General features: G+C 46.0%; 1 protein-coding gene across 1 annotated transcript in view; it reads left to right on the top strand.

Moving 5' to 3' along the window:
* The window catches only part of MYO15B (myosin XVB), a 41,940-nt gene that overhangs the window by 5,151 nt on the left and 11,559 nt on the right, over positions 1–25,230 (top strand). The window contains exons 6-41 of the mRNA XM_051635228.1: positions 267–363; positions 666–769; positions 1,445–1,508; positions 2,039–2,152; positions 3,686–3,847; positions 4,174–4,287; positions 4,716–4,774; positions 4,864–5,026; positions 6,248–6,343; positions 7,252–7,377; positions 7,892–7,969; positions 8,287–8,435; positions 8,558–8,603; positions 8,969–9,093; positions 9,228–9,345; positions 9,781–9,956; positions 10,387–10,480; positions 12,150–12,224; positions 13,272–13,329; positions 14,826–14,956; positions 15,069–15,164; positions 16,274–16,509; positions 16,594–16,766; positions 17,486–17,558; positions 18,063–18,268; positions 18,373–18,456; positions 18,649–18,746; positions 18,918–19,005; positions 20,405–20,515; positions 20,699–20,793; positions 21,363–21,593; positions 22,051–22,147; positions 22,500–22,670; positions 22,954–23,143; positions 23,274–23,364; positions 23,856–24,081. Of these exons, the coding sequence (XP_051491188.1) occupies positions 267–363; positions 666–769; positions 1,445–1,508; positions 2,039–2,152; positions 3,686–3,847; positions 4,174–4,287; positions 4,716–4,774; positions 4,864–5,026; positions 6,248–6,343; positions 7,252–7,377; positions 7,892–7,969; positions 8,287–8,435; positions 8,558–8,603; positions 8,969–9,093; positions 9,228–9,345; positions 9,781–9,956; positions 10,387–10,480; positions 12,150–12,224; positions 13,272–13,329; positions 14,826–14,956; positions 15,069–15,164; positions 16,274–16,509; positions 16,594–16,766; positions 17,486–17,558; positions 18,063–18,268; positions 18,373–18,456; positions 18,649–18,746; positions 18,918–19,005; positions 20,405–20,515; positions 20,699–20,793; positions 21,363–21,593; positions 22,051–22,147; positions 22,500–22,670; positions 22,954–23,143; positions 23,274–23,364; positions 23,856–24,081 (4,415 nt within the window). The remainder of the gene's footprint in view (positions 1–266; positions 364–665; positions 770–1,444; positions 1,509–2,038; positions 2,153–3,685; positions 3,848–4,173; positions 4,288–4,715; positions 4,775–4,863; positions 5,027–6,247; positions 6,344–7,251; positions 7,378–7,891; positions 7,970–8,286; positions 8,436–8,557; positions 8,604–8,968; positions 9,094–9,227; positions 9,346–9,780; positions 9,957–10,386; positions 10,481–12,149; positions 12,225–13,271; positions 13,330–14,825; positions 14,957–15,068; positions 15,165–16,273; positions 16,510–16,593; positions 16,767–17,485; positions 17,559–18,062; positions 18,269–18,372; positions 18,457–18,648; positions 18,747–18,917; positions 19,006–20,404; positions 20,516–20,698; positions 20,794–21,362; positions 21,594–22,050; positions 22,148–22,499; positions 22,671–22,953; positions 23,144–23,273; positions 23,365–23,855; positions 24,082–25,230) is intronic.

Raw genomic sequence — 25,230 nt, 5'->3', positions numbered from 1 at the left:
ATGGATTTTTATTTTACTCTGCAAATACAGTTTGAATTTAGCTTCAGATAATTTTGAAGGTGTGCGAGAGAAGGTGTTTGGCATTCCAAAGTGGAATCTTACTTGGGCTTATTCTGTCAAGTTATCTCAGTGTTTCAAACAGTATGTCATCTTCATTTGTTGTAAATCAGTACAACTTCACTGATCTACTGTAAACAGGTCCTCTAATATGTCTACATTAGGTAATTCTGTTTTGATGCCAGCTTCCTTACCTTTTATTCCTCTAGTGGGCACAGTGGATCAGGTAAAACAGAAGCTGCCAAAGCTATTGTGCAATACCTGACCATGCTGTACCAGAGACCAGACAGCCACAGGATCAGAAAGGTAAGACACAACTGAGAATGGCTGATGATTCCTGTCTTAGAGACCTTATAGTGGTGTTTGGGAACTGAATTTGAACAAATACAGAGTACAAGTGAAAGATGATAGCAGTGAAGGTAAAGAGCTCATACAGCAACTCACCTGTGGCTAAGAGGTAATGATACCAATATAAATTTTAAGAGACACTTTAGCCAGGCAATAATTATTTCAGTCAAGTCCCATTTTTTTCTTTGATTACTTAAATCCGTTCTGGATTTTAGAACCTGTGATTCCTACTGAAGTGTTCTCTTCCTCTTTTTTCTAAGCCCTGTAGTGTCCTACCCATCCTGGAAAGTTTTGGGAATGCCAGAACCATCCTCAATGACAATTCAAGCCGTTTTGGAAAGCTTCTGAATGTCTATCTGCAACAGTAAGCTAAAGGAACATCCTGGGATTCTTTCCTTCTCAGCTTATGCAATAGACCTCCCTCCCCTACTCTATTGTTATCAAGAGGATAGGAAGAGGGTGAGTTTATACCCTTATTTTGCTTCTAGGTTTCCTCCACAAAATAATAGATCTTGACCTCTCAAGACGGGTGATATATTAAGAATATAAAAATGGCTGAACTGGTTTACACCAAGAAGCCATCTAATAGAATCTTGTGTCTCCAACACTGGCCACAAACATTCACACAGGCAACAGTAAAAATGCCAAATACACATAATGCCTTTCTCTAACTCTCTATAAGCTCTTAACCATTTGCAGCAGCTCAGGAGGTTTTCTGAGACTCTTGTGGTTTTCCAGTTTCTGAAGGGAAGGGGCATGGCATATTCCCTGGACTATCTTCAGGACAAACCTTGTGAGGATCATTCAAGTCCAAACTCCTTTGTCCTCTGGAGGCTGTTCAGAACCCTAATCTTGAATCTATGTTTTATAGCTGTTTTTTCTGTAACAGACTGATCCAAAACACCAGTGCTGGAAAGCTTCAAAATTCAGACCAAGTTGGTCAGGTCATACCCTTGTTTCTCAGCAACAGCCCCCTCTGCTAAACCCTCAGAGAAATGTCACTACCTTCTGACAGGATCTGTTGTTGTCTTATGCTCAGTGGCATGGTGGTGGGAACATCCATCTCCCAGTACCTGCTGGAGAAGTCTCGTGTGGTATTTCAGGTGAGGACCAATGACACCCTTCCTCCTAGAGGAGTTCTTCTCTCCCTTATTCATATTTAATCTTAAATTTATTGTTAAATAACAGGAATGGGAATAAGTATAAGAAATACCTCCCTTTTTTTTTTTTCTGTTAGCAAGAAATATGTTCCCTCTATGTAGCACAAGGTGATCACTTTATTTCAGTAAAATAGGAGGTCACTCTGTCTCAAACAGGTTGAATTAAGCCATTTATTAGGGCTTACTAAAAGTTAAATCTTTCCTCAAGTATTTTCTCTTAATGTCTTGAGTGTGGAAAGGTCAGATATGGGAGCTGTGTGAAAGGGACTGCTCTCATATGCAATGCTTTTAAGGTGTCAGTGAGAAAAAACCCTGGAAACTTCTCAAATGAAATAGTTCTTGAGTGGCTTCTGGCCTCATCTGCTTAACTTCGGAATGTCAGACTTGTGTTCTGTGGGTGTTTAGTTTGTGGCAGCATGTATTCCCGAGGGTTTTAGAACTGGTTATGAACTCTGAACTGTGTCTCCTGTCAGGCCCTTGGGGAGAGGAACTACCATGTGTTTTATGAACTACTGGCTGGGATGTCTGTGGAGCAGAAAGAGGAGTTGTACTTGCAAGAGGCAGAGTCTTACTTTTACCTGAATCAGGTGAGTGAGAGGAGGATGCTCTGCAGCAGTCGATAGTGAGAAATGGCCAAGACATCAGTTAGTTTAGTGAGACACCTGGTAACTTTACTTCCTTCCTGATGTGCCCCTCACAGGACTGTGCTAAAATCTGCTTTGCTCCTTCTCACACCCCACCTAAGAAAGACTATCTCTGTTTCTTATGTGATCTTTATCTCACTTTTCACGCCCCTTCTGCTCACAAAGGACTTTTTGAAAAGGAGTCATCGTGTATGCCCATGGCTCCACCGTGTGGTGAAGAAAACCTTTTCTCGTTTCCTTGGTTTGCCGTTTATCGTGGGACTGAAAAGAGTAGAGGATCTTTCTTTCCTAACTTTGGCTAAAAACTTACTTAATTGGCTGAGAAAGTGGGTGGAAATTTTAAACCACTGAAGTGTACTGCTGAATACAATCTATTTAAATTGGAAAATTGTTCACTAGACTTAGGGCAAGCCATCATCTTGGAGCCTAGTTTATTTTGTTTAGGAATGTTTTCTGTACTTAGCAGTTCACAGCACTAGCAAGATATCTTTCCCATTTCAGCTGTGTGGGGCAGCTTTCCCAGGTGGGCAAACCCTTTACAGCAGCTGTGGTCATGAGAGGAATCCTTGATTGCTATCATCTTTCCTTCAGGCAAGGAACGGACAAGTACCATTAATGACTCAAGGATGGAGGGCAATTAAGGGCCCAACCCTTAATGGGGTAATATTCTTAGCTGGCAGAAGATCTGTATTGTAAACTAAACTCTTCAACGTGATAGTTAACAGTGTCTCAGCCTGGTGTGGAGAAGGGAAAAATATTAGATCATGTGTAAAGAAGTTAGCAAAGACTGACAAAAATCTCTCTTGGCTTTGTCCTGGCAAGAAGAAGCCCAAGGGCTGCCTGGGCCTTACTCTTGTCCTCAGCTGAATCTGGGAAACTTTTCTCAAAGAATGCCCTTGCACACAAACAGGTTCTATAGATCCCCTTGACCCAGGATTTCCATGAAGTGTAGGGTTACAGTCAGTTGTTAGGAGTGTCCACATGCACAAGAAAAGCACAAGAAGGATAAGAGTGATGTGTCCATGTTGTAGTGAAGCTCTGTGAGAGAGGTGAGTGAGACTATAACCTAGGATGGCTCTCTAGGTGCACAGGAACCAATTTGCTTTGATACATTTGGTTCTGGTGTTATTTCACATAGCAATTCTGACATGACTGACTTGGGAGTAGATTGTGTCATCCCTTCTCTCAAGCTGCACTCTAGCTGCAGGCAAGGGGTAGCTGGAGTGCCTATACTGGAACCATAATAAAAAAGCATGTGTGGGCAAGACAGATCTTACTCCCTAAAACTCCAGAGAAAAAATCAGACTTGGCTGTCATGAATGCTGAGCCCCCACTAGTGGTGTCTTTGATCTTTTAAGAACTGGAGGAATCTTAAATAAAAACATTGAACTCTTTCTCTGAAGATTGCTGCTGGTAGCTTAGCTCCAGCATGGGGCAAAAGGGGCTGACCACGGTGTTCTCTCTCTATTCTCTCAGGGCAGAGCATGTGACATCCTGGGGAAGGAGGACAGTCAGGACTTTCTGGTCTTGGTGCAAGCTCTGGAGGGAATCAGCCTCTCAGAGGATCAGCTGGCCTCCACCTGGGCTGTCCTGGCTGCCATTCTGCAACTGGGGAATATCTGCTTTACCTCCTATGAGGTACACTAACCCTGGGCAGCTGGGGAATGGGCTGTCTGTGCTGAACACTCTTGTTATCCCATGTGGTGGGACCAGGGATGTTATTCTGGATGGAAGATATAACTGTTGAAGCCTATTCTTTTATTCTGATATTAGGCTCTAGACTGACCTAGGCAGGGACAGAAGATGGGAGGCAACCAAAGATTATTAGAGCTTGGGTGGCTGAGGAGCCAAAATGAACCTAGATGCTGGTGTTTTATTTGCAGCTGAGGTGCTGTTGAGAATATTAATAGTAGTGGAGCTTAGGATCCCATCCATAGTTGAATCTGCTGTTCTCCATTATTTAGAAAGAATCCTATGAACATGCAGCCATCGCCAGTGACACTGAGATTCAGATTGTGGCCAATTTGTTATGTGTCTCAGCAGATTTCCTGCAAAGTGCTGTCACTCACCGGGTCACTGTGAGTACCTTTTTTTGGGATTTCTCGTTCATCCTGAAGCATGAAATTCCCTAGTCCAGTGCTCTACCAGAGGAAGGGCCACCACCTTAGAAGGTCCAAAATGTGGGAGGTAACAGCAGGAGTAAAATGATTGCTGTGCTGGATCTGCTCAAGTTCACTGCCCTCAAGGCAGCTCTGTAATGATGGCAGAACTCATATGTGGGAGGGCTCTTTTCTGACTTGAGGTGGCTTCAGGCTTTGGCCAGCTGACTCCTACCCTGAAATGTGGCAGCAAAATTCCATTTTTACTTTTGCCTTTGATACCTGGGTAAATTCTCAGGCCAAATAGACAAAAAATCCACATATGAAGTGGGCCAACTTCCTTATGGATTTCTAAAAAATGTCTCTGTGAGACAATAACAGTAAATTCCAGTTCTTTATGTATCCAGGTGACATCTTATGATCGGATCTTCACTCCTTTGTCTGTAGAAGGAGCCATTGATGCCAGGTGACTTCTACTGTTGTCTTGGGTTGATGAGGTGCACCCAAGGGTGCTGTCTTTGTAGTAACTGTTTTTTACTCCCCTGTCCTACTTAGGGATTCCATTGCCAAGACTCTGTATTACCTGCTTTTTGAGTGGCTGCTGCTGAGGATCAATGAGTGGTTGGCTCCCTGGGAATCAGACTGTGCCGTGGGCATTGTGGACATACATGGTTTTGAGGTTGCTTTTCCTACTCTCTTGGTATTGTCTGGACTGCAAGTATGTGTGCTGCTTCTCCTTAGTCACTGACAGAAATGGGAGGGTGTCTGATGGGTAGGTCTTCTTTTTGGTTTTCTTTTTTTCCGCAAAGCAGAAGATAACTACCATGTAATGTATATGTCTGTGTTTGCAGAGGTATTTGTTTGGGATTTTTTTCAGAGGTAGCAGAGAAGTGCTCCTTCAGGATGTGATTTAACACTTTTACTATAGACTCTTGTTATTAATTGCTATCTTGAGGAGCCCATAGTCTTCCATGACTGCATGACCTAGGTAGAATACTGAGGTACATAGGACTGCGTGGATTGCAAGTGGATTCCTAACCATGGTAAGCAGCTAACAGCCTAGTCTCAATACATGGGTTTCTGGTGCTCTCACCATGTCAGTCTTGCATGTTTGGTATTTTTGAATGAGCTGACCAGTATGGTGCTGCATAGGTAGTGCACACAGCTTTAGTTCTATCATTTTAAGGAAGAGGAAAATGATGTGGTTTTAAATCAGAACCAAAACAGCACTTTCAACAAACTTGGCCCATTGAATTAGCTCATATGCTGTGTTAAATACAGATCAAACCTGTCTTTTCTCAAGTGCACTGGAGTTTAGAAACCAAGTTGTGTTCTAAACTGGAGTTTAGAAACCAAGGACGCATGAGGATTTCAGCTCCATGGTTTGAGTGTCACCTAAAGGTTTGACAAAACCCCCTAAGTCTCTTAGAATGTTCACTTGTACACAAATTTCTGTCAAAGCAGCTCAGAGTCCTTTCTGCACCCGCAGAGGTGGTGTTGCTTTTTGAAATTGAGGTTAGGGTAGCCTCTAGAGTTCTGGGTCATTAATGGTTACCCCTGTGGCAGGCGAACAACCGCATCTCTATCCCAGTGAGCTCCTGGGGACCTGTGAGTTTTCTACTTAGGGTTCCTGTTACAATCTGTGTGTTCTGATGAATGCTGAAAATGGTGGAGTATATACAGGTGAGGGTGTGCATCCAAAAGTAGATCTCTCCTTCACAGCTTGTTGTGCCTCTTATTGTTCAGTCTGGTCAATAAACCAGGTTGAGAGCTTGGAAACCAGACATAAGATGATTTCTCAGATTCATTCACCCTTATTGAAGCTGCCTGAGCCAGCAGCTCATTTCAGCATCATCTGGTACTGTGCATGATTCACCGAAGATGTAGCCTCCTGCGAGGGCTGTGGGTTGGACATGATGATGCCTTTTTGTCTTTGCAGGATCTAGGTGTGAACAGCTTAGAGCAACTCTGCATCAACTTTGCCAATGAGCACCTCCAGCATTTTTTCAGCCAGACTGTCATTGCCCAGGAAGAGGTAAATGGGACTCAAGCCAAGAGGTGAAAGGCAGCAAATATGGAATGAGCAGAGGCAGCCTCAGCTGGAGAGCATCCTTTAGTGGGGAAGCAGGAAGCTCAATGGACCTGCCCCTCTCAAGCCATACCCATGGAATCCTAGTCCAAAGAGCTGGCTACGTAATATTATTGACTCATTCTGTAGTAGATTAAGGGAAGGTTTGTTTCTAAGTGCCTGACTCTCTTTTATGGATTTTATGAGTTGGTCAGGATCAAGAACCTTAGATCTCTCCGGGTAATTTTAAAGCCTATTTGGTAGATTCATGGTATGATTTTATGTACCACTGATGCCCACCTGGAGATGGAATTGTATTCATCAGACTTGTTGCCTTTTACGCTTCACTTGTCACGCTGCTTAACAACCTTCTTCTTTTAAATTAGAAAAATAATTAGTGGCTTCAGAAGAAGTTTCATAAGGCAAGACCAGGTAGTTCTAGGCAAGTTTGTAACTGCAGGGAAACACCAGCTTCCTGATGAATAGCTCAAATTCCTCAATTAACTCCCTCCATTTGTTTGCGTGGCTGGGTTTGACTGGTTGCTCTTTGACATACAGGAGGAATATAGCCAAGAGCAGTTAGCTTGGATTCCTATTTCCAAGATGTACAGAGAGTCATGCCTAGACTTCATTGCTGCAAAGCCCCATGGCATCTTGAGTATCCTTGATGACCAGACTTCACTGACTCAGGTGAGAATCTCTTACATCTTATGTGGTCCCTTTCACAGGATGGTTGTGGTGAGGCAGTTATGCATATTGAACAGGGGCTGTGTTCACACAAGTATTAGATGTTTTTACCTTTGGTTTAACAGCATCTTTTCAGGCTACTGAATATGTTGCAGCAACAGAAAACATGTTTGTCATCTCCTTTGCAGGCCACCGACCACACTTTCCTCCAGAAGTGTCATTACCATCATGGAAACAGCCCTTGGTACACCAAACCCAAGTTGCCTTTGCCAGTCTTCACTGTGAAGCACTATGCAGGCCCTGTCACCTATCAGGTGAGCTGGCAGGGGGCTCTGAGCAGTTGGAGCAATAGGACAGCTTGGAAGCACACTGTGGATGTCCTGATGGACCAGCTCTGAGTGCTGTGATCCAAACCCTCTCTTTGTAACTGCACATCTCCCTAGAGCATCAGTTTATCAGAAACAAGGAGGTTCCTTTTGGGAGAGGCAACTAAGCTGCCTCCAGGAAGAAGCAAAATAGGTAACGGCCTCAGCTATACAACAGCCTACATCACTTGTCTCAGAGCCCTGGAAATCCAGGAAGGGTGTTGCTGCTGAAATAAAGTGGGGGGTCAGAGCCTGCTGGGCAATGTGAAGGAGAAACAGAGCAATCTCTCCTGAAAGCAGAAGTCATTGTCCCCTCCGCTCCTGGTGGCAGCAAGCTCCATTCTCTAGGACTTTCCCCTTGCTCCACCTCTCCAGCTGTGCTCCAGGTCAAGGTGTGTGTGAGATGAGTGTTTGTCTAGTTGGTGGTCTGAATAGTGCATTAAATCAGATTTTGCCTCTGCAGGTCCACAAGTTTCTTAATAAAAACCGTGACCGGCTGCGGCCAGAGGTGCTGGATATCTTCTCCCAGAGCCGCCTCAAGGTACTGTTCAGGATGGAGATTTCTCTTGCAACACCTAACAAACCACTTATTGCTTTCATGTGAGAAGCAGAAAGATCCTGATTAGGTGTCAGGAGAACTGAGGAGTTTTGTTCTACTGAAGGACACTTGGGAATTGAGCAAGTTATCTTTGCCCAAAATTGGTGCATTTTATATATAACATGCACAGACTGCCTGAGGGTAGAGCTGGGTTCCTGGCACTGCTAGAGGCAAAGGAGAATAGTCCCCCAGTTTCAGGTAGAAGAGATTGTTCTTTCCCAGTATTTCAGGGACCTTTGGTAATTTCTTTGTTTTTGCAGGTGGTGTCTCACATTTTCCAGAAGGCTAAAGCTGCCTATAGTCAGCAGAGGGAGCTGGGGGCCAGAGGCAAAGGGCTCAAGCCTCAGGCCTCCACACTGGTGTCCAAATTCCAGCAGTCCTTGCAGGACCTCACAGCCAAGCTGAGAAGGTGAGATACTGTTATGGTGTCACCCCTGCTCTGAGCTGATTGCTGCACCCCCAAGTGTGTGAAGTCTTCCCTGGTCAGCACAGAGAGGAGGATGATGAAGGGTTCTTCCTTTTGTTTTGCAGGAGCCATGCTCTTTTCATTCGGTGCATCACCCCTAATCCCAAAAAGGTAGGTCATCACCCTGAGCTCCTTACAGAGTCCCTCAGTTCATTGAAGCCCAGTCGTCTCCAGTAGCTATCCTTGCACTGTTGGGGTTTGGACTACTTTATTTCATTTGATAGCTTGAAATTTCTTTTCCCCTTTCTCTGTCCCTCACCCTTCCTTGTGACCTGACCACATGCTGGAGGATAAGAACCCATTGTCAGTTGGACACCAAAGGATGTGTTGTTTTGTGTTCCATTACCCATAGGCCGTGGCAAGAACTCTCAAGGACAAGACAATAAAAGGAAACCCTTTCTAAGCTCTCTGCCTTCTGCCTCCTTTCTTTTTTCTTTATTTCTTATTTACTTTTTTATTCTGCCTTATATTCACAGCTGTCAAATATCTTTGATGTGGAGTATGTCACTTGTCAGCTGCGGCATTCTGGGATACTGGAGGCTATCCACGTTAGAAAGGAGGGATACCCAGTCCGTCTTTCATTCCACAACTTCCTAGCCAGGTACAGTGGTCTACTGGTTTGGGATGCCCCAGCCACTCAAAGCCTGGATGAACTGGTCAGCACATTGTGATTTGTTCTCCTCTGAAGGCTTGTTACAGCCTTGGCTTCCATCTTACCAACACCTCACCTTCCAGATATGGCCACCTGGTTGAACGAAGGCACAGCTGCTTGGAGGAGAGAGAAGGCTGCATGGCAGTGCTGGCTAATGTGGTGGGGAACCCCTCAGATCTCTATCAGATTGGAGTAACAAAGGTGATGCCTACAGAGAATCGCATCTCAACTGCACAGGCCCAGCCATCTGTTCACTGGCTGTCAATGGACAGTGGGCAGCTTGTCTCTTGTCTCAACTATGAAGGAGGGATTTACAGCATTTTAGCTAAAGGAGCGGGAGTCTTTGGCTCCAGGCTGCTGTAGTAGCATGGCCAACTCCTTTGTCTACCCAGCATTCCTTGGTGGAGATCTGGGCTTCTGCCTACTAAGCTTTATCACTCCCTGATTCTCTGTCCTCCACAAATGAATCCATCTCTCCCCTGCGCCTCCTGCCTTCCCCAATTAAGGGTGTGCAGTTTCCTTAGCAAGGAGCCTTAAAGGCTACAAAGAGATAAACCAGCAGCTTTTATTATTCAGCAATGCTTAAGAGAAGCTGGTTGTTTTCCTTGTGGGTCAAGAGCTGTTCCCTTTGCCCAGGTCTTTCTGAAGGAGAAGGCCAGGCAGCTTCTGGAGAGGCAATGGAACCAGAGGCAGAGCTGGGCTGTTGTTACTCTGCAAAGGAAAGTCCGACGTCTCCTTCGCCGCAGACGCTTCCGTCTCCTTCAGGAGAAAGTCACAATCATCCAGGCTCACTTCCGAGGTTACCAGGCAAGGTGAGGAGTCAAAGGCCAGGCCAGGTACAGCCCTTTAGCCTTGCTTAGGACAGCATGGTGGGGATGTGTGTCTGGCCAGGCCCCTCCTCATGTAGGCTCCTGGCCCACTCTGCAGAGAGGTATCCTGTTACTGGAATGGTTGAGTTGGAAATTCCCAGCCTGGTTCCTGACACAGAGCAGATGTTCTAGGGGAAAAACAACTGCTGTCAAAACTATTTTTTAGCTGTGCTAAGGCTGATACTGTGATGTAAATGATGTAGGGAAAACATCTAAGAGAGGACTAGGCTTAATGCAGTAAGACTGAATCTGGCCTGGCTGATTGGTATTCATGTTCTCTCTGGTCCATACCCTTGAACTGAGTCCATGGTCTGCCTAAATTTTGTTGATGTTTCCCCTTATTAGCAATTTTTCTCTTTTCTCATCCCTCCAGAAAGCGTTACAGGAGGCTGAAGAAGACTTTGGTGCAATTTAATACCATGATTTTAATCTCCAGAACTTTGATTCGAAGGAGGAAGCACTGTCAGGTAACAACACTCTTCTCAGGACCAGGTGTACTACAGGAACCGTTTCTGTCCTAGGTAAAGACAGTTGGTGATTGGGTGAGGCCAGGGCAGGGACAGCTTTGGGAAGTTTATTGGAAATGATTCAGTGAGGTGTCCTTCACTCTCTGGCTGCCATAAATCTAGTTAAATGAAGGAACCACAGAGACTGGAGTCTTCTCTCTCTAGACAAAGTTCAAAATTGGCAAAGGTAGTACAAATGCAGCTGATTCGTCTGACTGTGTATGTGAGGTTCTTGAGGTTGCCTGACACAAGACATGAGCTTATTCCATTGGTGGCCTTCAGAGCTGCTGTTCTGCTCAAATCCTTCATCTTTCTTTTTCAGTAGTCCATTTCAATTGTTTGTGTTTTCCCCAATGGTGGCTGAAATGCAAGATTTTTTCAGTCTGCAGCGATCTTCCCCAGACTCCTGACAACAGCCTCAGGCTTCTGAAATCCTTGGCTTTTGGGAAATCAGCTGGGCCTGTAGTTGGGGTGAGAACAGGATGGCACGGGTTTGAGAAGATGGAAAATTATGCGCAGAAGAGAGCCATGGTGCTGTTAAAGGGGTTGAATGTATTTTGTACAAGCTATTGAAAATTGAAAACAGGAAATCAGACCACTCATTCGTAGAGTAGCAACTAACATCCCTATAGCTGATAGCTTCATGAGGGAGGAACCCAGTACAGTTGCTGGCATGACCAGCAATGGATGGGGCAGAGGGTTAAGGGTCAGTTTTGTTGGAAGACAGCAGAGGTTCCTTGTGTCATGCCATACTCACAGCAGTGTGTGTTTCTGTTCCTTTTCTTGCCCCTTCCTACTTGAACACGATCCAGCTTTTCTTTCTCCAGGGTAACTACAACAGCACAACTCTCTTGAAACAGTTTCTGTTCTTCCAGTGTTTGCTTGCTGAGGTCTCCATACATGCAGTAGGAACAATAAAGGTCTCAAAGTTCACCTGCTGCACATTTCCTCCTTTCCCTCCGCCCCACAGCCCTGCCCTTTGGACTTGAGCATGCCTACTGTCTTTCTCAGCCCAGCCCTCATAACCTCCCATATAGTCACACCATTCCGCAACACAGACAAGCAGGAGACAGAGGGGGAAAGACAGAGATCCTCCTTTTCCATCTTGGAGTAAGAGTCAGGTGAGTAGTGAGGCTGAGGGATAATAGAATGGATGGGAAAGGGCAGACCTGCAAGGGAGTTTGGCTTTTGGTATCCCTCCCACACCTTCTAAAGGGGTCGCTCTCCATGGACAAGTTTGTCCATCCATATTCAGGCTGTGTTACGATACTCTTTGGAGCTGGAGGAGGCAGGTGAATGTTTCTCACAGCTTCTCTGTGCTTTTGTCCTGAGACACAGCAAATGCCAGGCAAGGGAGGAATGGTGTGGCAGGGATGCTGGGCACGTTATGAAGGCTCTTGCTCTTGTGTAGGGCAGGTAGTGTTGCAGCAAAGCTAAGGGCTTTGCCTGGGCATCTCCTTCTCAATATACTGTGCTGAGTCCCAGTAAATTTCTGGAGCTGTTCTGTCTTTTAATCTGGTGGAGCAGGACACCAACTCCAGCCCATCCATGGAGTCTGCCCCCAGAAGCAGCTGAGGATGAGCTCTTACACAACTTTTCCTACCACTACCCCCTTTTCATCTCCTAACAGCAGGAGTTAGAGGAAGGGAAACAAAGGAGGTCCCTGGCCAGTGGTGACACAGAGAACAGTCCCAACCAAGGAATGGTAAGTTGTCAAATAGTCTGGGGGATTCTGAGATAAAACAAGCCAGACTCTCAGGGTGTTGTTCCTCCCCTATGCCTCCTCTGCCCAGGCTGGCTGGGAAACAGCAAATCATCTGGAGGGTGTGCAGAGCCCACGTGTATACTTGGAATCTAGCAGCAATGATGCAGTTTAGCCTGGTATAATGAGCCTTCTAATACATAATTATCTCATGAGTTCAGTGTTTCCCAATCTCTGGGCATAGTCCTGCATCATAAAGTGGTCCTGCAGCAAAGTACCATGTTTGTTCCTAGCAGTGAACCAGTTCTTTGGAGCTCAGAGGAAGACTCTTTGATAATCATGTTCTGTTGTGAAGGGTGGGAATAAGACAGTTTTGCACAAATATATTTATGGAAGGTGTTGTAGAGGACAGACATTGATGCTGATAAACTGTGTTGCATTGGCCCATTTACTTCCTACTTTGCATAAATGCATGTATCATGCAAAGTGCAAAACAGTGAAAAAATCAAGGCTCCTTGATCAGATTTTCATCTGAATTACCCAGGTACAGATCTGAGCTTTCTTAGGAGCCTCCAAAATAGCGGCATGCATCAAAGATTAGAATCAGATCTCTTTTTATTTCTGCTGTAGTACTGTTGGATGCTGAAAAATAAAAATTAAGATGACAGAAAAAGGAGCAGGAGGAAATGGCACTTACCCTTCAACTGCAATCTCTTCTGTGCAATATGCCAAACTTGTTCATAATGAGAGATGAGTCAACGAAAATCAATTTTTCCTGTCACTTCCCCTTGTGGCAGTTGATTTTTTTAAGACATTACTCACCTTTCCCTCCTATGCTGACCCATGTCACATACCTGTGTTAATATGACACTTCCCTATGTGTAAAGTTACTGAATGTTGCATAGGCAGAAATTACTGATTTTGCGCAGGTGCTCAGTCCTTTTTCTGGCCAGCCTTTCACAGGCAGATTTATTCAACAGAGCAGCTCAGGGTTTGTGTGTTGTTTCACTGTTGGTGCCCCAGTGACTGACTTGCCCACTCTCCCCACAGGATGTGGGGCTGCTGGAGATCCCTGCAGAGCTTGCTGCCCTCCTGCAGTCAATTGAAGGTGAGAAATCCTCCATCCTTCTCTCCCTTTCCTTCACTGTTTTACTTTACTGTTATTTTCCTTGTTTTCTAGCAATTTAAAGACATGCTTGTTCAGTCTGCTGCTTGTCACCTGGGTTGTATTTGATTTATTATTATTGCAGTGTAAATATGATAAAGGCAAATGGTGTTGTCTGTTGTTTCTCGACACGACTGGCAGAAAAGTGACTTGGGCCAGTGGGCAGAAAACCAGATTAAACTTCAATATCTTTGTTATCTTTTCAACCCTACTGAACTGTGCTGATAGAACTGATGACAGGGATGGTGCAAACCTTTTTGGTCAAAGTTATGTGATAGCAAAGTGTTTAATGAACCCAGATCTCTTGCAGAGCTGGATTTCTGTGGCATGAGAACTTTAAACCCATGTTTTTTCTTCTCAAAAATCTTTAAGGAAATTGAAGGTAAAGAAGCAAAACTACAATTTTGGCTCTTTCAAAGAAATATTTTTGGGTTTTCATTAAAAATTACTTCTTCAAATGTAATTGTTTTTTAAAATAGAAGTAGGTAGAAACAATGTAACATCTTAATGATGTATCAATGTAATGATTTAAAGAAAATGTTTTGCTTGGGAGGGAAAGGTTTCTTTGTTTTCAAATAATCATAATACCACTAACTGAAATAATTTCCCAAGTTGTTGACCTGATCTTCAGCATTTTTAACTGCAAGTTATTTGCAGTTTTGTTTCCTCTGTAACTCTGTGCAATGCATAGAGGCAGGATTGGCCTCTTTAGGTTGGCCTCTGTCAAAATAAGAGCTGTATCTTTGGCCTTCTGTAAGATACAATCGGGCAGAAGAGCCTTGTGAACTGTGCAGACTGTTCTGGATTCCCAAATCTGTCATATTTCATGGCATACCCCTCTAGGGACTATCAGCTGGTCTAGTGAGCCTTGCTATATAAAGGAGCTCCAGGGACATGAAACTGCTGAAAATGAAAGGATGTAAACAGGGAGGAGGAGAGCATCAGTGGACAGGTTTTGGAGACAGAGGAATGCACAGAAGCTGTGCTGCCTTCAGAAATCTCTTCATTTAGAAAGATGTTTCCTCCTGTATCCATGATAAATCCCTCATCCAGTGCCTCATTGTGAAGACCTCTCATGTACTTGTAGACAGAACAGTTGTCAGCAGTATGTCTGCAGGGGCTTGGTGTTTCCTGCCTTGTAAACTCTCTTTGATAGAACTGAAGCTCCAGGTGCTAATTGTCCTCTGGGTGTTAACCAGGGAGAAGTCTGAAAGATCAGAGCTATAAAAGCTCTCTCCTGAAGCTGGGCCTTGTGGTCTCAAGAAAGTGAAGATGTGCCCGCTTAGGGGTCTGGGGCAGCAGGGGTGGACTGGTTGTCCCTGGAGCCAGTGGGTTGGTGCAGGTGGTTGGGCGAGGTCAGATGCACATTAGCCATGTGCCTGGGATGTGTTCTGGCTGCCTTTCCAACTGCTACAACAGAAGACCTCTTTCTCTTGCAGGTCAGTACAGAGCACAGAACAACCAGATAACTGAGACATTACCTCCAGAAGTCAGGGTCAAAGATGACCTTTCCTTACCACCCAACATCAACAGCTATCCTTTCTCCTCCTTCATTAAATCACACTTCCAGGTGGGAACTCTTTTTATGTCTTCATTGCTTCATATGCTTCATTGCTAGGAGACACCCTAGTCATAGCAATACCAGGAACAAACTCTATTTCTGTCCTGTTGTTTCTTTGCAGAGGACAGATTTCCCTGCCCCTGGGCAGCCTCTTCAGCACCCCTTAACCCGCCTGACCGCTGAACATCAGGAGAGCGCGCTGGAGGTCAACAAACTGGTAAGAGATGTCTTGCTTGACCAGGGCTTTGTTGAAAAACAGGTGGGCATAAGAAAATCTTTTGATGCTCGTATCTAACAAGGTGCTGGTGGTGGCTACTGTTCTTACAATACATGTGGTGTAAGGAGAGTGGAAATGATTGCTTCTTCTAGGCCCTGGAGCAGTGTGGCAGAGATCACATGCAGCCCCTTTGGGTTGCTGTGTTCTTAGTGAGGCATAAACCAGCCACAGCCCAAGGGGATCAGAGTGAACTGCCTGGTGATATAGCTTCAGAATTTGGCAGGACATACAGACTGCTAAATTCCAGACATTCCAGGTTCAGTAGCAAGGAGAGCGTAAGAGAGATCTGTCTTCTCAAGCACTTATCCTTATCTGTCAGTCATAAAAAGTTTAAGCCATATCTTTTCCATGGTGTGGTTTATAGTAAATATATTGTTGTGTCACTAGACAACAGAAGACAGTGAACTGTTGCATAAAGGCTGGAAAAAGGCAAGGACTTTGTCATCAAGAAAACTACACCTAGAACCACACCCTAATTCTGTAGTGTTTGCATGAGGGGGGTGGTGTTATTTAATCTCTGTGGATGTAAATCTTGTTTCTTCTTAAAAATGTTAATGTTAACTCTCTGAAAACAGAATGAAACTTCAGATAATTTCTAAGTAAATCTCATAATCCTTCTGAGAGTTACATGTAAATAATCTTCACACAAATGAATTTCTTTTACATATCTTTCCAGCTAGGCAGCCTGGGATCATACACAGTAACAAACAGCCTAGTGTAACTTGTTTGTGTATCTGAGCTCTCCCCAGAGAAGGGGAATTATTTTGCACAAGAAGTCCTGAGTCAGAGGCATAACTAAGAAGAGGCTGAAGCCATCCTGACCTTTGGTCAGGGTCCAGTCTTCATGAACGCTGCCTCCCAGATTCCCCAGAACTTAGATGGTGCACAAACCCTGAGAACAAATCTGGATCTCAGTGTTGGCTAGTCTTCTTAGGCTCATGAACACCCTGGAATCTACAACCCCACCTCACCAACAGTTTGGGATCAAGGGGTACAGCTCTCAAATTCTCTTTTTCTCTCTTTTTTTTTTTTCTCTTGGCTGTTTCTAGATTTTGCGGTTCATTGGTGACAAGAATCTCCATGGCTGGCAGGAGGTACTTCTGGGCAACTACATTGCTGGAAGAGGTTTGAATAATGTGGCTCTGCGTGATGAAATCTTCAGTCAGGTGGTTGCCCAGACATGGAAGAACCCAGACATGGAGCAGAGCCAGCGAGCATGGGTCCTGATGACAACTTTGCTGAGCTGCTTTGCCCCTTCACCAGCACTGGAGAAGCCGCTGCTGAAGTAAGGAGGAGAAAAGTCCTAGCTATGTTTTTGTTAATGTCAAGAGAGATGAGCAGTGTGCTGAAGGCAGTTGCCTTTTCCTAGGTTTGTGTCAGATCATGGTGCAGAGGGCTACAATGCTGTCTGCCAGCGGAAGATCTTGACAGCAGCACAACACACAGACTCTGCCTCGTCTCGGGCCTACCCTCCCACTCAGCTGGAGTGGACTGCAAACCATAGGAGAGGGAAGATGATTCTGGATGTTCATACCTTTAACGGTAACTCTTGTTTCATCCCTTCTGCTATCTTATAGTTTGTGAGGACTTTTCCAGGGCAGAAATCAGCGTTCAGAAAATACTTCCCTTAGCTTAGGAAAGAGGGATTTGAACACCAGTTGCTTCTGGCTGGTGTACAACCCTGGGGGATTCAAGCATCTAAGTCGATACCCAAAACTATCAAAGCCTGAGCAATGACCTCAGACCTGATACTTAGGCTGAGGGATGAGATTCTTCTGGGTTTGGGCCCCTCTCAACAGAGGGCTATTCTGGTTGTGCATCTCTACTGGTCTAGTTTTCCTGTTATCCATTACTGCATAGCCAAGGCAGCAGCACCTACTGCCTTTGTTACAGCGACTTTCTGCTTTTTTCATATCTCAAATATTGTCTTATGCTGCCTCTTGACTGCTCAGAAGCTCCATGATTGGATGCAGAGCATCCCTGCTCTGCCTCTCTGGTGAGCAAACTGGTGGCCCAAGTGAACAAAGGCATTGTGAGGGTTTTCACCTGTCAGGCTGTAAATGCCAATCTGTGCCATCAAATAGTAATTTTGGATGTAAATGTGTTCATGTGGAGCCTTCCATCTGTTTTCAGTCCTTTCCACATCCCCTGACCCCAGAGTGTCCAAGACTTTCCATCTTGGCTTGTCCCCTGCAGAACTTGGGTATTGTTGGGGGTCCTGCCAAGGGGTCTGTGTGTACTGACTTTCTTTTCTGTGCTAGAGGAGAAGTTCTCAGCTGAAGTGGAGTCCTGGATGACTGGGGAGCAGTATGCAGGCTGGCTCCTGACTGCAAGGTACTGCCAGAGGGTGGGAGGAGATTTGGGGATGTGAGGGATCCTGTCACTAGCTCTAGGGTTCGAACTGATCAGGGCTACAAGCTAGAAATTACACAGTCACCCACTCTGGCTTGTGCTCTCTTCTTCACCCACCTGATCTAGTGGAAGGTGTCCCTGCAGATGGCAGCCTGGGTGCAACTAGATGATCTTTAAGGTCCCTTCCAAACCATTCTGTGATTTTGCAGTTCTGTGTGCATAGACTATGGACATCTTCAGGAAGAGGGCAACTAGTATGGTCTGTCAGAGCAGCCTCAGAGAAATGATGCAAAAAAGAGAGCAAATCATGAGTGATTATATTTTTTTCCTGACCCTGGACACTTAATTGTTGATTCACACCCTAAATCTTAGGGATTAAACTAGGATATACAAGGCAGGAAAAAACTGAGTGCAATGTTTTCCTTTCTCTCCTTTTCCCCAGCTTACCCTAATCACCTTTTCTCTCCTTCCTTTCCCTGTTACCAGGGGCTGTGATAAGAAGTCTCGAGGGTGGTCTATCTCCATGTTTACTGGCAACACATGGCAGGACCTGCTGGGCTGTGACTTTGTGCTGGACCTCATTGGAGAGATGGAGGAGACCAGCAACTTCAGTGGCCCCTCTCAGTCCTCAGCTGAGTATCCCATCACTCCTGAAAGGGACAGAAGCTTCCTCCACGACTCTGACCTTGATTTGTGAGTAAAGTTATTCTCCTGCTCCACCACTTGTGGCCCTGTCACCTAGTGGCTTGTCTTTCTCCCAGCACTCTGTGTTGTCCTCATCTATTTTTCCTCTTCAACAGGATCCCTCCTGCTCCAGGTATCCAGGCTCCTACCTTCCCACCACCTAGCCTGCCTCCAGAACTGAACAGTCTCCATCCAGGTAAGCTCTTGCCCAGGACTGTGGGTGGCACTGGGAAGGGCCAGATGTGCCCCAGCCAGGGAGTCAGAGCAGAGGGGGAGACAGGTGATTCTTCTTGATTTAGAGCAAGGAGGGGATCCTCTCCAAAACATGACTGTCTAATAGGGGAATGTTCCTTACCTGCCATGTCATCAGACTTCTCTCTGCTCTTAGACCAGAGACTGAGGGATGACACGAGGACCCCTGCAGGCTTGGATCACTATGTGGATGATCTCTTCAGCACAGTGCTGAATCAAGGCTCCAGAGTATCAGTGAGTGCCTTGATATTCCCTCTTACTTCCTCTCTGCAGCTCTCCTGTCCCTCAAACATGCCTCTGTCTAGTGACTCTGCCTCTGCTCAGCTCAGGTGTGCCTTTGGATGATTCTCCCCCTGGGAAGCCTGTTTTTCTGAGCTCAGATAGCTCTGGTTTTTCTTGATGCAGGATATGGAGAACAGGGAGAGTCTGACTGGACGCATGAAAGGAGGTGGGAAGATTGGACCCACACAGAGAGGAATCTTTCCTTCTACAGGTCTGTAAGGGGGTGGGTACAGCTGGGAACACATGTGGAGCTACATAAGCTTCAGTAAGCACAAGTCAGGGAGTCCCTTAAATGTTAGTTATTGCATGGGCTCAACTGGTTCATGAGGAGCATTGGTCTTTAATGTAGGTCATCTGAAGTTGCACTCCTCAATCCCAGGTTCTGGGAGACAGATGCTTGGGGAAGGTGCTAGGTGTGGGTACCACCTTTGTTCTGCTTTTAATTTCTCTTCTGGGTTGGTCTTGGAGTCAAAGCAACAGGTACTTTGCTTCTGACCCAGGCTACCTCTTCCCTAGGCCAAAACTTGTAAGTCCCATATTCACCCTCTCTTCATCTTGTGCTTTCACAAAATAGTTGCTGTCTTTTTCGTGGAAAGGTTTTTACCTTTTTTATTGCTTCCTTACAGACTTTCCCATCATCTGTAGCTATTCCTTGGGTTAGTACGTCTGAACCCTATAGAGGTTCTCTTTGGTGTGTTTGATTTCTTTACTTTTCCTCATTTCTGTCAAGCTGAGACTTAAGTTTCAGTGGAGTGGAGTCAAACACCGATATATTAATGGTACTGAGAAATCTGCATGTGTAGAAACACATCCAGTTGTTTCAGAAAGGTGGGGAATGTCCTGTTCAGATCATTACTGGTAGAAGCTCTGGGGCATGACAAGCCCTCTTACAGATCACTGGTGTGAGGCCAGTTTGTCACTCATCTGGCTACTTACATCAGTCTACTGTAAGTAAGGCTACTTACATGTGAAGATCTCTCCATGGCATCCCTGGGTCACTCACTGGTGAGGACACCATGGTTCAGTAGATCTGTGCTGTGTGTTGACTCCCCCCTCTCTGAGACTGAAATCCATGCCCTTTGCTCTGCTGGCTTTGCCCTCAGTGGGATTTCTGTTTTGTGGCCTCTTGTGGGACTTGACTGCTGGGACCAGAGAAATTCCTTTCTTTCTACAGTTCCTGCACATGCTACACATGCCACCCAGGCCAGGGCTTGTTTATTCACCCTTGCTAGCTGCTGCAAAGAGACCACAATGGATCTGGTGGTCTCGGAGTACTTTTCCCAGGCCCCCAGGAGAAACCCTTTGTAATCACATGAAGGCAAGAGTTACATGCTTAGTCATGAAGGATGGTGGTGTCCTAAGCTACACTAGAAGCAGGATCTGGATCCTACTATTGTAGATTCTGGCAGGCCACACGTTTCTCTTAGATTTCCTTCTTCCACTTGAGTTTTGCTGTGTTCTGTGTGTGTGAAGAGCTAAACCCCTCCCATGTCCTTGTGCTTGGCACATGTGGAAAGAATCAGGAGTATCCAGCCTGTGTGTTGTGTTCTGTGGGACTGATCCCCCCCAAATTCCCCAAAAGCACTGTGTATGTGCCCTTTTGCTTCTAGGCCTCTCTGGAATGACTCAAGCACCAGTTTACCAGCCCATGCCTTCAATGATGGGGATACCAGCAGCCATGCCTGTGGTCCCAGCAGCTGGGGGCATTGCACCTATGCCAGGTAATAAAACAGTGTTCCAGAAGCTATACAGGGGAAGAGGATGGAAGAGTGGGTGTCCTAATGGAGCCTGTGTATTTGGATGTCAGGCTGGGTGCACAGTAAACACTCAGCTCTGGGCTGATGCTCAGGCACTGTGGGGAGCAATTGCCTGTGGATGTTTGCAGATGTGTGTGTCTTCCACAGCCATGGTTATGCCCCAGCCTGTGGTTCCAGCTGTAGATCCCAACCAGTTAGCAGCACAACAGCAAGCCTTTATCAACCAGCAAGCCATGCTCATGGTGAGTGGAAGGGACTGGCTGGGAGGGGCCGAGGAACTGGGGAAGAACAGTGGACTGGTGTATGTGCTGTGAAGAGGTTAGCCATGCTCCCCTTCTGCCTTAGGCCTGCTCTTATGTGCTGGGGATCTGCTACAGAAAGTTGGAATTATTTGAGAATGCAAAAGTGGGAGTTTCCTTTTTGCCCCTTTGAGTACATGGGGACACTGAGGGAGACTGAGTAGCAGGGGAAAGAGCAGGAAGCCTCAACTGTAATTCCTGTGTATTTTTAAGCTGGCATTTGCTACAGATGCACATCTGCAGTATCCTGTCTTCTGTACAAAGCCTCTTGAGTGCAAGGAGGTCCCAGGCTGGGACCTGAGTAGCTGAGTCTTTGGGGTCTTGTTAGGAGCTCTGCCTACTTGGCCAGGTGGGAGCAGATTCCCTGGGTAAGCCTTGTCCATAACACTGGGATATTTGCAGTGGACTGTGTGGATGTTCTGTGATTACCAGTGAAAAATTATACAACCTGCCTGATGGCTGGTGGTTTTGTGTAGCCTAGAGCTCATGGCCATTGCAATTCCTTCCTCCAGGCCCAGCAGATGACCCTTCAAGCCATGAGCATTTCCCAGCAACAGCAGCAGCAACAGCAGCAGTGGCAACAGTCTCTTGAGAACTCAAGGCCAAGAGTCTCAAGTCCACCACAAGCCCAAGCCTCTGCTCCAGTCCCAGCCACTTCCCCAAAACCCAAGAATCTTCCCAGCAGCCGGAATGCTGCACTACCACCAAAAGCTCCAGAACCACCAGCTAAGGCAGAAGAACTGGTATGAGAAACAAATGGTGGTGGTGAATTTGGTTTGAATTTCAGTATTTGCATTTGCTCTGCCTCCCTTCCAGTGTGGCAGTGGTTTGGCAGAGAGGAGAGCAGACAGCTGTGCTTAACCATGATACTGAGGCCTTTCACACTCTGCTTGCTGAATCTTTAAGACACAGAATCAATCCTTGGTGGCATTAGTTCTGGAGGCTTAGATGGAGTGTACACCAATTAATTCCCAGCTGATCTGAATTTTACCATAGGAAAATCCATCACTCTGAATTCTTTATCTTCTAGCAAGCTGTCTTGGGCTTCCTCCTTCTCTGGACTTGTTTGATGATTGCTTGGGTCAGAGACCCAAGGGACGTTCCCAGATGAAGAGAAGCTCTAGATCAGAACTTGGCAAGGAATGATCACCTCTGAATTTAAGGGCAGTGCTAACTAACCACATGATGAACTGCTTACAGGTTTATTACTATACAGATGACCAGTTGTCCAGCAGTGAAGAAAATGACCACCTTCCAGAAACTTTCCAGGAGAAGAAACAATATTTTCAGAAGATGGGTAAGCATCTACCACTTCAGGAATTTCAGTCACCATAACACCTTGTTCTGCAGCCTCCTAGCCATAACAAGATGTTCTGGGATTCTTGTTTCCCTGTCTGGAAACCAGCTAATTCCTGCAGGTGCTGTGTTGTAGCAGCAGTTTTGGGTGCCTGCTCAGCTGGCTACAATTCAGGTTGTGGGGTGCTTTGTTGTCACCTTTTTTAGAAATCTTTGGGCTTGTGACTGCCACACTCTCCTTAGCCTCTACAAAGCACAGGCTTCTGCTTACTGATGCAAGGGTGGGAACCATCCCATGAGGGCTAGGTTTTTGGCTATGGATTTAACTATTTCAGGTTCCTCTTTCTATGCAGGGGAGCAACACATCCGAGTGAAGAAAGTCAGGCCTTCTACCAAAACTTGGACACCTCCAGCAAAACCTCAGCCAAAGCAGGAGGAGGAGCAAGAAGAAGAGAGGCAGAAGCGGAAAGAAGAGGAGAGGGAGAAGAAGAAAGAAGAAAAGCCCAGCCCTAAAACAGATGCAGGTAAGATGATGTGCAGTGAAGAGCCAGGCAGGCTGGCAAGCAGGAACTCTCCAGGAGCATCAGGCCAGGATACAGCCAGAGGAGGAAAGGATCTGGCTCTTCTAGGAGTTTGCATCTTGGCAGTAGAAAGGAGAGAGAAAGGCCTGAGCTTTGGGAAGTGGGATCCCCAAAGCAAGACAGTGGATTAGCAGTCAGCCTAGTGCTGAAAGAGATATGATATGAGATAAAGGGATGTCTCCTGTGTCCTTGCTGGTCTGTTGATTAAAGCTGTCATCCCAAATAGCTCCTGCTCCCCCTTTGCCACCTCCTGAGCCAAAGCCAGAAAAACAGACCCCAAAAGCAAAGAAGGAGCCACCTGTGGTGAGGCCTTCGGGGCCTGAGTCGCGCCCTGCGCCCAGCCGGGAGATCCGCAACATCATCAAAATGTACCAGAGCCGGCCTGGCCCTGAGCCCCAGCCCATCGAGCCTGTCAGGTGAGACTGGGATCCTCCCAGGTGGGCAGGAAGGAGATGAGTGGGGACCGTATCCCAGCACTGCCACATGGCTCCATTGTGGCCACTGCTCCTGTGCAGCCCCTATAACTGTGTTCCCCATTCCTTGCAGGAGACCATCCAAGCCATTTATAAAGAAGAATGACCCCAAAAATGAGGCTTTGGCCAAGCTGGGCATGATGAACCTCCCATCTCCCAAATCAGTGAGTTCTTTGCTCTCCAGTCGTGTAAGAGCTCAGCAGAGAGGGCCTGTATATAGTCTCCAACAGGTTTGGAGCTACCTGGTAGTGCAGTGGCAGCCTGGTGATTCTTGTTGGGTTACTAGATAGCTGTGAGCTCAGGCAGTGGTGCTGCCCATCCTAGATTGGCTTCCAGAGAAAGCTCTGGAACAGCAAGTCCTATTATTTTATCTTTAAGGCTAATCTGGAAGAAAGCTACTTGTGTTCCCCATATTTGGCCCATTAATGGCTTTTTTCCCCTTCCCAACTGGAGGCTTCAATCTCAAATGCTTGGTTCTCTGCACCTGGGTTTGCTTCATCTGTTTGTAGATCATGTGTTGATTTAAAGGTCCTGGACAGCACAGATCTTGCTTCTAGGGTCAGACTGCTGCCCTAGGGATGATTCATAACAGCAGTGTCAGGACAGAGCACAGTAATGTAGAGTGACTGAGTCAAGTGGTTTTGTTGTCTTGCAGCCATTGCCCCCCCAGCCACAAGAGAAGAGAACTCCTCCTCCACCTCCCAAGCCCAAACCAGGCTCAGCTTCCAGCTCTATCAAGGAGAAGCAGTTGCCTCTCCTGGCCATCTTCAAACAGGAGAGTACTCCACCGACTTCCCCAGCTCCTCCTCCCCCTCCTCCCCCACCATTCCCTTCATCTCCCCTGCCTGAGAACCAAGGCTATCAGGAATCCACAGGGAAGGGTAAGTATTGAATTCACCCAAGTGGAATTTGGTAGCCTGGTGGTCTGGGAGAGCCACAGCACATATTCTGTCATCAGCCAGCTGGCCAAAGACTGAGTGGACTGGGTGAAATCAGAGACTGTCACCATAGTTTGTTTGGCCCAGAACTCAGCATGGCACTTCCCAGCTCTAACTCTTCCCTTTCTTCCCAGTACAGTGCAGGATGTCAGGCACAAATGAAGGAGGGGCTGGGTTTCTCTGAAAAATGCAGCTAAAAAGAGAAAGGACCTTTGGGCTGGACATTTATCAAGGTCCAATCCACAATATATTTTATTACCTACCTGAAGCATAATGACTTTATGAAAGCTGCAATTCCGTGGATGGACTTTAAACCAGGGAGGAATGGGATGCCACGTGTTTTACCTTCTAGAGCCTCTGAAGGGTCCTTAGAGAGTTTAAGGAATGAAGGAATGTTTCTCAGAGGGAGAGTGAGAGCTTGGGAGACTTGGGACCCTTGCCACATAAGGAGTGTTTGGATGCTGCCTCCCTGAAAAATGGCATAGCTAATGCTTCTCAGTAGCAGTTTGGAGTGTTACTCAGTCTCAGGTTTTGCCTCTGAATTGCAGAGGGAGCCTACAGACATTAGTTCATTTTATAGTTTGCTGCTATTTTGGATACATACACCAATGTCTTTCAAACTGTTTAAAACTCACCAGCATCACATTTTATAATATGTGAAGAACAGTCAGGCACATTTCTGCAGGACTCCATCCTGCATCAGGCTCCCTACTATAAAGAATGTCCACATTTTGCTTCCCCTCTTTTAAAAAATGGGTCTTTAGGAAGTCCTGTGAAAGTAAATCAAAGAAACTTGATTAGCCTGAAAAACCCCTATGTGCTTTTGAATAGGAATATAGAAACAGCTGAGCTATGGGATCTAGTACATTTCTTGACTGTCTTTGAACTCTGAAGTTTGGAAAGTTGAGAGTGCTTAAATTAAGATATTTCTGCTTTGCAAAGCAATGCCTTTTGATGGCTGTCTTCAGACTGAGCCTGCCTTTAATAGATCTTCTGCTGAGAGAAAATCTAGTACAAATACTGGATGCCTTGTACCAGAACCTTGAAGCCTGCAAGCTCAAGAGAGAACTTGTGTCCTTTTGAAACCTTTAT

This window comes from Apus apus, chromosome 17 (genome assembly GCF_020740795.1).
Source record: "Apus apus isolate bApuApu2 chromosome 17, bApuApu2.pri.cur, whole genome shotgun sequence".
NCBI lineage: Eukaryota > Metazoa > Chordata > Aves > Apodiformes > Apodidae > Apus > Apus apus.
This window is presented reverse-complemented; position numbering and strand designations above follow the sequence as displayed.